Raw genomic sequence first — 12355 nt, forward strand, 5'->3', positions numbered from 1 at the left:
TGACATTGTCGGGAAATCAGCGTGTTTTGTTTCTGATCGGACTTTTTTGTCCTCACTCTTTCCGTTTCCGGTCTTGCCAAAGGAGTGGTGTGATTCTTTAGTGAAACTTCAGTGTGACAACATGCAGGTTAGAATTAATATTATTTTTTTACTCTTTAAGTCGTTGTCCTAAAGCGTCTTTGATTGAACAATCTCATAGCTGTTTGTCGCCTGCAGTGTTTTCTCACACCGTAGCGAGTAAGCTTCTGCAGTCTTAGTGTTTTGTTGTAAACAACTCGAAAGAAATGTATCTTAACAGGCGTCATGTGCCAATTAGTGATAGAAATGTCGTGGTGGTTCTTCTCACAGGACCCAAACGAGGACACCGAGTGGAATGACATCCTGAGGAAGAAAGGGATTCTTCCACCGAAAGAGGTCCCGAAAGATGACGAAGAGGAGGAAGACTTTGCCCTCCAGCAGCAGTCTGTCGGTAAGAATCTTTATTGTTTAATCGTATAGCAGCTGATTTAAGAAGAGAAAGTAAAGTACTCGAGTGGAGTGATGATTTTAAGCTGCATTACTTTTAGCCTGCAGGGGGCGACAGTTTACACAGTTTAAACAGAGATTAAACAATATTTTAAAAAAAATCTACGATTTTTAAATAAAAATGTTCGCAAGTGAAAAGGATTATTTAAAATATTTTTTGTAAAATAGTTTGTTTAAAAAAACAGCTATTTGGCTTATTTGTACATTTTGTCATATTTGCACATACATCATCACAAGTCTTCTGGTGTGTACAGTGAAAAAATATGAGAACATGACGCTGGAAGAGCTGAAGGAGAACGAAGACGAGTTTGAAGAGGACGACGAAGCGGCCATTGAGATGTACAAGTGAGCCCACAAGACGCCGCTGTTGGCCATCTCAAACGCTTGCATATGGGCTGGGTACCATTTCTTTTAAATGGATACTTGACTCATTGAGCCATTTTCAGAAGTAAAACGTTAATATTTTATCCAGAATAAATTTGATAACTTAATTTTCATTTAACCTTTATTTAACTAGGTTGGTCCTATTGAGATTAAAAACCTATTTTTTCAAGAGACACCTGGCCAAGACAGGCAGCAGCAAAAGAACACAAACCTACAGACATATAGTACAGATTGGGACAAATTAAAAAATGTACAACATTTTGGATTAAATGATCATTAAAATTGTTCAAACAGCCAAGCTAAAAACAACAACACTGTATGGAAGCTGTTGCCATGTCTTTCAATTTATATTTAAAAACATTTAATGACACCAGTTTTTGAGCTCTAAGTCATTCTGCAGAACATTCCAGGCTGATGGTGCTGAGTACCCAAAAGCTTTTTTTTTTACCAATTTCTGTCCGTACGTTTGGGACAGAGAGCAAAAAGAGGTTTTGCGAACGCAATGAATACTGCTTCTCTGCCTGATAAAAGCACAAAGAGAGAGGCGAAGCAGCCCAAGAATTGCCTTATAAATAAAGGTGTGCCAGGTGTGTGGCTCACCTGTTTTCTCGGTTTGGTCAGCACACCGAGCCATGATTGGTCGTTACCTACTTCCTCAGCACAGGTGATGTCATCTTCAGTCATCAACAAGTGGATCTTTTTTCAAGGTATTAATTGTAATTTAAAAAATCATGAAGTTATCAAATTCATTCTGGACAAATTATTCACTTTTTACTGCTGAAAATGGCTCAATGAGTCAAGTTTCCCTTTAATGTCAGCGGTCCTCACTCCTCAACGTGTTGACTGCAACCTGGAAGTTGTTCTCACACCGGCCACCCTATGACAAAAGGAAACTCAAAGCAAAAAAAACTTTGCAAAAATATATCAATTGTGCCAAAGTCTAAAACATGTTATTCTGATTAATATTGCTTTCGTGGAATGATGCAGCCGCTTTTTTCCAATACCGCCCTCTGCTGTTGGCTGAAATTGACGTCAATGTGCCCTTGGCCCTGCATTGTGAATGCCACGCATGGCTCACCAGTTTCTACAGTACTGCAATGCGAGCCCGAGGGCTCTTTGACCTCATTTTCATTCGACAGCAGAGTGGCGGTATCCCTCACAGGCATGTTTTCTTTATCTGTATGATTAAAAAAACGACTAATATTACTACATCTTTCTGAACTTAATATAATACTTGTGAGGTATTTTTGTTTATGCGTATGTATTATACTGCCCCCTTGTGGCCAAGGTGCACACACCAGAAGAGCAGCACTATGTCAACGTAAATGGAAACTAGAGAATCGCGATGCACAAACTGTTTAATTCTTTATATTCTCCTTAAATATGTTATTGTATTATTATATATCACAGTCGTGGAGGTTGCCATTCATTGTGTGTGTGCTTGCGTGCGTTTAGACAAAAGCGTCTGGCCGACTGGAAGTCGTCGCAGATGAAGAATATATTCGGGGAAGTGACAGAGATGTCTGGTCAGGATTACGTCAAAGAGGTCAACAAGGCGGGAGACGGCATCTGGGTAGTGCTGCACCTCTACAAGCAGGGGTAAGTAACAACGACCACGCCCGCCACACGCAAGCCACTTGCACTAGCTCGGCGAGGGTTCTTTTACAAATACCGGTAGCTGTCATTTATTTATATAATTTTTTAGGTTATTCATCGGGCCCCATAAAAAAAAAAAAAACGTAACATGTTTGTCAATGAGAATGATGAAGAAAGTCCTTTGAGGAAGAGCCCCGGGACTGTCGGAGAATGGAAATGGCGCATGTCGAGAAATGATTCCAAATGGAAGTTGAAATGAAGTTGTTTGTTTGGCCAGCATCCCCCTGTGCACCCTGATCAACCAGCACCTGAGCGCACTGGCCCGCAAGTTCCCTCAGACCAAGTTCCTCAGGTCTATCTCCACCACCTGCATCGCCAACTACCCCGACAAAAACCTGCCCACCGTCTTCGTCTACTGCGAGGGCAACATGAAGGCGCAGTTTATCGGGCCGCTCGTCTTCGGGGGCATGAACCTCACGCTAGAAGGTCAGTATGTGGACGCGCCCTTTTTTTTCTTCTCAAACAATTACACAAGTTTGTATAAAGAAGTTTAAGCCATTGTAAAATATTTTTTAAATGATTTTTTTCAGGTATTATCCCAATGTTTTGCTAATGTGTATTACATTTAAAAAGTATTCAGAATTTTTTTTTAGTAAGCATTTGATGATTTGATTTTTTTTTTTAACAATTTTCTGAATACTTTAGCTTTTTTAGATTACATTTTCTATTATTTTTGCAAATATTTTTGTAGTTTTGGTAAAAATATTTGTATTTATATATTTTTTTCCATTATCCGTATTTTAAAAATATTTTCAGCAATTTTTTGGAATTAATTTGGGAACTTTTTTTTAGGTACCCGTATTTGAATGTTTTTTTTTTTGTTATAGTGGTAAAAGAAGATGTAATTGTGTTTGTAGATGATCATTTTATACCCCCCCCCCCATCCCAAGTACAAAAACTAATAAACAAACAAATCTGCATTCAGAGCTTGAGTGGCGGCTGTCCGAGTCCGGCGCGATCAAGACTGATCTGGAGGAGAACCCCCACAAGCCGATCCACGATCATATGATGTCATCCATCAGGTGCTCGCTCCCCACACGCAACCACAGCGATGACTCGGACGAAGATTAAGACCTCCACTCCCCAGCCTTCTTTTTTTAATCACCACTTTTCATACCTTATTTAAATCACCTGCCAAAACCTCTGTCGGTCGGGTTAACGATCATGTGCTCAGTCAAATCTACATTAACCCATTAAGGCCGGGAGCGCTCTAGCGCTCTTCTCCCTTTAAACCCGTGAGAGCGGATAAGTCGTTTTGTTTTGACCAATTCTTGGTCGCTCAGCTGATGAAAGGCAGCAGATTATACACGAGAGGGTGACGTGGGCCTCGTGGCATTTCTTGGAATTGGATTCGAGCATTTATCGCTTACGCAGATTTGCGGGGGTTATGAAATAAATGACGCAATTGACAACGGCGCGGGAAGAATTTGAATCAGCGTAACGAGTCGACAGCGGCATGTTGTTCAGAAATATGTTTGTAGACAATTAGGATGTTCAAAATTTCAACGGCTTTGTAACGGAATGGACGACAAATATACCACTCCGTTCTCCGAGGTTATTACAACTGCACTCCAGTGTTGAAGGTAAATAAATATACCCGCAGATGCGACATTTGTTTGTTGAATTACAACAAATATATATATTGAAGGTTTATAATAATAAACTCATGTTTGTGTGAACGCCACAGGTGTAAGCTTAGAATTTTTTGGGGAATTATGTTTCTATCTGCTTCAGGAGCTGAGATATCAATTATTTTTAATATTGTATAATTTCCAGGAAAACTTCAGGTTTTTGGGGGTGACTCAAAAGTCACCCATAGGTTTTAGAGACATGTTTTGCCAGGCGCTTTAGGTCTTAATGGGTTAAACAACTCATTTCTATTGACATCTTTCTTTTTACTCTCATTCGCTCAATTTTTTTAAATTTTTTTAAGTGTTATTTTTTTAAGTACTTGTAAATGGCATTAAAAAGAACCGGTGTTGTTAAAATATTGTTTTGAAATATTTTAACAAAACAAACAAGCATTTTATAAAATACCTTTTGTTAATAAAAATTTAATGGTATGTTCAAGTGCTTGCAAAGGAAATTCAAGTTTTCAAAAGTGTGTAAAAATAATTCAAGTGAACATTATCAAAAAATGCATATAAAATAATATTTAATGTTTTTTTTGCTCATTCAAAAATATTAATTCAATTATTTAAATACATATACAAATATTTTTAAATGTACAATTTTCAAGTGTTTCTAAAAATATATTTGAAATATTTACAACAAAAGTGTGTACTTTTTTATATTCAAGTTATTAATAATAAAACATTTAAAAATAATCATTCATATATAGTCAAATTTGTCTGAAAAACTAAGTCAAAACAAAGTATTAGTGATATTTTTAACCTCTTTACCAGTTTTGTTTCAGACAATATACATTTCCAAATCTTTTGTTAGCCTAAATATCGTAATTGCCGTATTTATTTTTAACTTACTGTCACAATATCAATAACAAAACATCAATACGATAACTAAAAATGGTGTGTGTGTGCGCACGTGTGTGCGTGTTAATCCGCAAAGGTTGAATCGAGATTGAATTTTGTTACTGTATATTTTTTAAATGTTCAAGTATTAGGTGCCCACTCCAGGCAGTGAAAAGTCTCCATCCACTTTATTGTAGTTAAAAAAAATACCTTGACAGGTTGTTAAAGTTGTCGTCATGGAGACGTCCAATTTGAACTTGTTCTACCAGGGGAACAATCATTTGCACAATGAATCATGCATGTAAACCTTTTCGATCAAAAGAAAGCCAAGGTCAGTCATAGTGCGAGTATTTAATGTGCAACATGTTGACAACACGTCTGAGTCACGTTCACAAGCATCATGTGCGCCATCATTCCGTCCGGAACACCACGTCCACACCGTGACAGCGGAGGTGATCCCTCCCGTTTTTTTTGTTTTGTCAAGCATGATGTCATGGCGACCGATCTCAAATATTCTGCGTAAGGAGAAAGTGAGAGGGGAAAATGTTAGACGCCGGTAACATTAAGTTCCGAGTGGACATTTTGTCTTACCAGAAGCACCACCGTCTTCTTCCTCCGCTGAGACAGCTTGGGTGAAAGTCGCATCAGTGGGTGAACAGAGTCGGACTGTGGGAGAAAACGCAACCAATTACGTTTTATCATCACAATAATCACAAATTCTTATCCGTGACCAGATCGGTCTGCTCACCATGTTCTCCTCCGGGTCAGCAGAGGTCCTCGCTTTTGAATAATGAAACAGGAACTAAGGAAGAGAAAACATGTTTTTTTTAAAGATTCAGCCCAGTTCGTCTCAGCAATGTGGATTTTGGTAGACATGTCCATCATGAGCAGACCCACAAAAAAAAGTCTCAAGAAGCCGTGCCCTAAAAGACGCAGGAAGTCGGCCATTTTTGGTTTGAAGCAGCCATTTTAGGGTGATTTGAGTAATTTCCAGTTCCATTTCCTAAATATTTTTCTCCAAAGCTGGTTTGACTCGACAACATGAATTTTGGTAGACATAAGTACACCCTCAAAAAAAGTCTCAAGAAACCATGCCCAACACAAAAGACAGGAAGTCGGCCATTTTGGTTTGAAGGTTAGATTTTTTTTTTCTTGGGGGTCTTCTAAAATTGGAAAAATTCAGCCCCGTAGGCTAGTTTTACTTATCAACATGAGATTTGGTGACAGTCTCAAGAGCTCATGTCCAAAAAGACACCGAAAGGAAACCATTTCAGTCTGAAATGGCTCTTTTAGTGTCATATTGACCATCTCCGGGTTAGCAGCTCAGCAGGATGTAAAATTGGAATAACTTACCCGTTTGAAAAGATTTTGGACTTGCTGCTGCTGTGAAGAAATGTGACATATGTTACTTTGCAGATTTATGTCTGAGCACACGTTGCATTAAATTAACGAACCTCGTTGTCGTCTCTCCATGAGAGTTGAGCGGGTTCATCTCCTCGAACCTACAACCAAACCACCGACACGTAACAAATCAACTGCATGTCAGTACTTCAGTTAAAGAGAAAACAAAGGAAAGATAGTGAAAAAAATAAGTAAATATAATGTCAATATTGTCCAATCATCACCGTTCTGAACAGAAGTCCATCTTCCAATCTCTGGAAATGAGTAGCATCTGAAGAAAAAACTAATGTTATTACATTTTCAGAGTTTATCAAAAGAATGTCTTTGAAATAATGCCCTAATAACGGAGTATTGTTTTCAAACGTGATTATTTTTTATTTGTATTATCTGATCAAATTAAGTGCCATCACATTGCAGACTAAAATGTGTTAAAATGAATGCAAAACATATTTTATCCATAACTTTTATTTTAATAAATGTATTCACATTTTAACAAATAAATTATGGCGTGAAAAACTAGTATTCAAGCTATTAATTTGAAAAGTATAAAATTTTGATTTAAGGGTTATTTATTTATTTATATTTACAAGCAAATACTAAATAAATAAACTAAATATGTCATTATACCCAATTCCAGTTTTTTTTTTACATCTGACAAAATCATAATCTTTTAAAATTATTATACTGCATATTAAAAAAAGTAAATTACAAAAGATTCAAGCTTTAAAAAAATAAAATAAATACTATAACTAAAACAAACCAAATTCAATTTAAAACATTTTGCTATTTTATTTTGGTATTATTTAAAAACTAAAACATTAAATTAAATATAAAAAATACAATTATTTTATTATATATCTGTACAGTGTTCAAAATGAATCCAAACAAATATGTACATTTTTTTTAAGTCTCAATATTCAAGCCATAATAGACAACCATAATTTTCTATTCTTACTGCTAAATAAAAGCCAACTATGACTACATATCTGACCCAAAAGGACTTTACCTGTGGCTCGCCAACATCCGCAGCAGAACAAACAAAAAACTGCAAGTTGTCTCACATGTGGAACGTTCATGTCTCCAGTATAAAAGTCCTTCTTTCCTTCTCTTTGCTGGAATTTTCCAAAGTTCTCCGTCTGATTTGTACGCTCCCCTCTGGATTCTCTCGCTTTGTGTATGTGTGTGTGTGGTTACTCCTCCTCCCCACTTTAGAGGCTCGGCTATCTTCCCACTATGATGACAAGATGACTGGACACGCCCCTTTCTGGGAAATTACGCGGATCGACTGACGACATTTGACCAGGATGGACGTCACAACAGGTAAAATGTGTATGTGTCACCCATCGCAATAACAGAAATGTAATCGCAATGCATAGCACTAGACCACCCCAGATATTTACGATAAACAATTCTTCCCGTACGATGTGATCTGGATTTGGTGTCAATTGGATGCACTGGTGCCAGATGCTAATATTTTTTTTTCGAAAACTCTGGTTGGAGTTTTGTGTTTCATGGCAAATCATCAAACTTAGCTGCCAAGCTCCGCCCACATGCACTGACCAAAACTAAAATGTTTTGTAATATAATGTCAGCAATGGCTAAAATTGATGCTTTAAACCAATATGGCTGACATCCTGTGTCTTTTCAGGCATGGCTTATTCAGACTATTTTGTGTGTCCACTGAAATTCAAGTTTCTAAATGAAACTGCTTTCAGGGGCAGAATTTTCAAAACACTTTGAAGAACTCTTTGTATTGACAAAAATCATCTGAAAAGAATGTTGTTTTGAAACACGATGGTAAACTTGCAGTGTCTCCCGATAGACATTTTACCAAATTTCATGTTACAAACAGAAACTGTCTTGTGGGCAAGAATTTTCAAAAATAATCATAGAACACCTATCAATGACTAAAATAGCCGCTTCGAAGCAAAATGGCCGACTTCTTCTTTCTCTCCATGTATGCCTTCTTCAGACTTTTTTTCTGGATTTATTCATGAATCAGACATACATGCCTGCCGAAATTCATGTTTTTAGGTCAAGCTAGCTTTAGCAGGTGAATTTTTCAAAACATTTCAAAATACCTGGAAATCGCCAAATTCTCCAAAGTATAAGCGCCTTCAAACCAAAATGGCTGACAAGCTATGCCGGATTTGGTTTCAATTAGACACACAGATGCTGGATGCTATTATTTTTCTAACACTCAGGGTGACCTTGAACAACCTTGGCAATTACATACGGTCCACCTCCGCCCTGGTGGAAAGGTCGCACATTTGTCGTCATTTTCAGGACAAACGCAATTAAAAGCTTTAATGCCAGCGTTCCATCTGGATAAATACACCTTTGTCTGCACTATGCCAAACATAGACACAGACACAATGCTTGTTTTACTTAAAGCCCATGTGGCAAAAATGTGATTAGTAAAGTCGAGGGTTGAGATCCATCACATGTATGTTTGCGTTTTTATGTGTGTGTCATTAACTTTTTTTTTTACAGCGTGTTCTTATTGGAGGTGCAAATCAATAGCGCAGTGCGTGTATCACGTAAAAATGTAACCACGGAGATGCCTCGACATGTTTAACAACCTCACATTTAGCCCTCTTCGTAATAATTGTGATACGTCTTCAAAGCTTTTTCTCTGGCTTTGTACAAATTCATGGTGGCGCCCCCTGGTGAATCAAATGCTAAATTCCAATGCAATATGGGCGCTAACTTAATTCCTCACTGCCAATAACGGCGACGTGTTGTGTTTAAAGCTCCTCAAACATGACGTTGGTTACTGCAAATCACGGCGGGCGAAAATACAGATCGATGGCCATGGTTTTTTGTTTTTAAGCGGTCCCCGGGTGCGGCCGCGTGACGGAAAGGCGGCCAAGTGCGCTGACTTATGGTGTTAATAAGCCAGAGGGCATCGACGTGTGGCTAACGTCAACGCTTGATAGACGTTGTATAAAATGCTCGGCGACCCTGAGAGCTTTACTACAACATGAAGACAACAATTAAAGCTACTATAAATGAAGCCCCCCCTCCCCCTCCCCTTTTTTTTCACTGCGAATCATCTAAATAAGCGTCAAATTATTCTTTGACGCAATTTAGTCTCACACAATTTGGATGTCTTATTGCTTGTGTCTCATTTTTGACACGTGGGCTGTCTTTAAGTTTATGTTACATTTTTGACACATCTAACGTCTAACTCAGGGTTTACCAATTCCGGACCTCGAGGCCCGGAGTCCTGCAGGTTTCAGATGTTTCTGCCTACCAACACGCCTGATTCATATGATCGGCTCATCATAGGTGTGCCAGTGTGCGGAAACATCTGAAACCTGCAGGACTCCGGACCTCGAGGACCGGAATTGCCGGTTTACTACTGTACAGTATATGAAGGCCAGGATCAAAGCGAATTGCATTAAGGTCTTCTCATAAGATTTTGATTCGATAACAAAAAAACTGCATTAACACTTTATTTATTTATACGCCAACAAACTTTTCTTAGCTCTAAACTAAATAGTGTACTTTTGTATTGCCCGTTACGGGACACTCCATTAAGCACACCGTCGAGGCACTCTTCTGTCAAAAATGCTGATTGAGAGGCACAAAAATATTGGGATCTGTAAAATTTGGAAAAGTACAACGTTTAGCTACGTGCAAAATAATGGCAGGGCAACGACTTGGGGAGCTACAAAATGAAGTTTGTGACACCTAAGCTCAAAAATGTTGTGAGATCTCAACCCAAACTTGATGTTACTTGTCCTACAGTATGTACTGTACACTGCGCATTGCAGCACACATGCAAGAACGACGGAAGTCATTAAGAGCAAATCATCATAACATACGCACACTAAGATGTATTCTTCCATGACGTATACGTCAAGCTGCTGTAAAGGTCCTGTGCGACACTCTGGCCAATTAAAGATAATTCCCCCCCCCCCCCCCCCCCGAATTCACTGGGAACTGGTGTCCTTGCCGCACGACAGGTGGCGAAAATGGGTTACATCGTGACATGTGGGTGATTGGATGGGTGGCAGTGAGCTGCCTTTAATACGTCTCAAAGGTCACAAGCACAACTCGCCTCTTCATTTTGTGTGTATGGCTATCGAGCATTGCAGTACCTTGTTCGCAGTCTTTCTTTATGGAGGAACTCATGGCTCAGACAGCAAAAAATAAACTCTAAATGCTCAAGTATAAGTGAATGACTTTAGTATTATTAATTAATATTATCATTGAGATTGTTATGAAGATTAAAAAGTAGCACTGGTCTAAAGGAAGACCAACATGCAGGCGACAACATCACATGTAAAGGGGAAGCTCACGTTACCACCTGGTGGTGGTTATGTTATTAGCAAAATTTGGGGAGGCAAAACGTTTTCAGGGCCACAAAATTTCAGGAAGTGTAAATTATTTAATGGTGTAAAAATTTGGAGAGGTGTAAATTTTGGAAGAGTTTCATGGCGTAAAAATTTGGGAGGGATAAAATATTGGAAGGTAAATTGTTTTCAGGGCGACAAAATTATGCCAGGCACAAAATATTTGGAGAGGTGACATTTTGGGATGCATAAAAGCTTGGAGTGGTAGAACAGGGACACAATGTTGAAAATACTGTGAGGCAAAGCATTTTCAAAGCTACAAGAGGGTGAACAGGCTTATAATTTGGGGAAATGCAAAATATAGGGAGCTGCAAAAATTCAGGTGGTTTCAACTTTGCGTAAAGTATCAATTTTGGGAGGTGTAACATTTTTGAAGGGAAACCATATTAAAAATGTTGGGAGGAAAATAATTTTAAAACCACAATTTTAGAAGTTGCAAAATATTTTGGAGGCATAAAGTAGAACTCCCCATTTGTGAAATACTGGAATTGATCAAGTATAATACTGGGAGAAGTTTGGGGACGTGTAAACAATTTGTGAGGAAGCGTAAAAAGTGTGGGAGGTGGCACAAATTGTCAAGAATAAAAATAATCATGGATCCGTAATTTCCGGAGAAGGCGTGACAATAAGGTGTAAAATGTTCAGAGCTACAAATTTTGAAAGGGAAGGAATATTGTATTAAAAATGTTGTCAGGCAAACCATGTTGAAAACCACAAAATTTGGGGAGATGCAAAATGTTGGTAAGTGTAAAACATTGGAAATAGTCTAATTGTTTGACGCACAATTTTGGGTGGCGGCGCAAATTTTGAGGAGGCCTAAAAATATTGGGAGAAGTAACATTTCCAAACTGGAAATGTGAAGCAAACGTGCTAACCACTACACCACTGTGCTGCCCCTTGCACAATTTATTGGCTGGAGTGAAATCATTGGAAGCAGAAATAACAGCAATATGTTGTATAACTTATAATAATAAAAAGCAACGTGAGATTGTGAATAAATTGAGTAAAAATACATGCACCTAGGCAGCTATTCACACACACACATGCACGCGCGCACACACACACACACACACACACACACACACACACACACACACACACACACACACACACACACACACGTCATCTATCTCCATGGGGAGTTGAGTCAATAGGGAGCAGTCGACACGTGACCACACCCCCTGAATGCTATTAGGTTTTTTCATAGTGGAAGATGTGAAGAAAAAAGGCTATTCTACCATTTCAAAAGTTTCCCCACCAAACCTATAACCTGAACAACTCCATTGATTTTTATTTATTTTTCAGAAAAATATCTGTGCTAAACAGTTGCACAAGTGTGCACATCCGATGTTGCTGTGTTCATAAATGACCATTCACATTCCAAACTCATGGTACTGTAGATGGGAGTCGGCGCACAACTGTCACCATGTAAATTATAAGATTAACCCCAAATAAAATTCAGATGCTCTAGTAGGCTTTTCCTGACATTTTTGTAGTCACATATCCACAGGAGCCTCCCACAGCATCACAGGGATCTCAACGAAATAATGTCCAAGG

General features: G+C 38.4%; 2 protein-coding genes across 2 annotated transcripts; one reads left to right on the forward strand and one right to left on the reverse strand.

Moving 5' to 3' along the window:
- The first annotated feature begins 48 nt into the window (after positions 1 to 48).
- Positions 49 to 4249, forward strand: pdcl3 (phosducin-like 3). Its single transcript, XM_086091330.1, has 6 exons — positions 49 to 127; positions 349 to 469; positions 780 to 870; positions 2365 to 2508; positions 2783 to 2991; positions 3491 to 4249. The coding sequence occupies exons 1-6, from the start codon at positions 122 to 124 to the stop codon at positions 3634 to 3636; spliced, it is 717 nt and encodes a 238-aa protein (XP_085947456.1). The 5' UTR covers positions 49 to 121; the 3' UTR covers positions 3637 to 4249.
- Positions 4250 to 5456: 1207 nt separating this feature from the next.
- Positions 5457 to 7622, reverse strand: nms (neuromedin S). The gene is made up of 7 exons (XM_086091077.1): positions 7444 to 7622; positions 6662 to 6708; positions 6491 to 6538; positions 6390 to 6419; positions 5785 to 5838; positions 5628 to 5702; positions 5457 to 5551 (listed from the first exon to the last, which is right to left on the reverse strand). The coding sequence occupies exons 1-7, from the start codon at positions 7511 to 7513 to the stop codon at positions 5543 to 5545; spliced, it is 333 nt and encodes a 110-aa protein (XP_085947203.1). The 5' UTR covers positions 7514 to 7622; the 3' UTR covers positions 5457 to 5542.
- Positions 7623 to 12355: the final 4733 nt, after the last annotated feature.

Source organism: Leptonotus elevatus, chromosome 12 (genome assembly GCF_054856555.1).
Source record: "Leptonotus elevatus isolate MCC_2025b chromosome 12, RoL_Lele_1.0, whole genome shotgun sequence".
Lineage (NCBI taxonomy): Eukaryota > Metazoa > Chordata > Actinopteri > Syngnathiformes > Syngnathidae > Leptonotus > Leptonotus elevatus.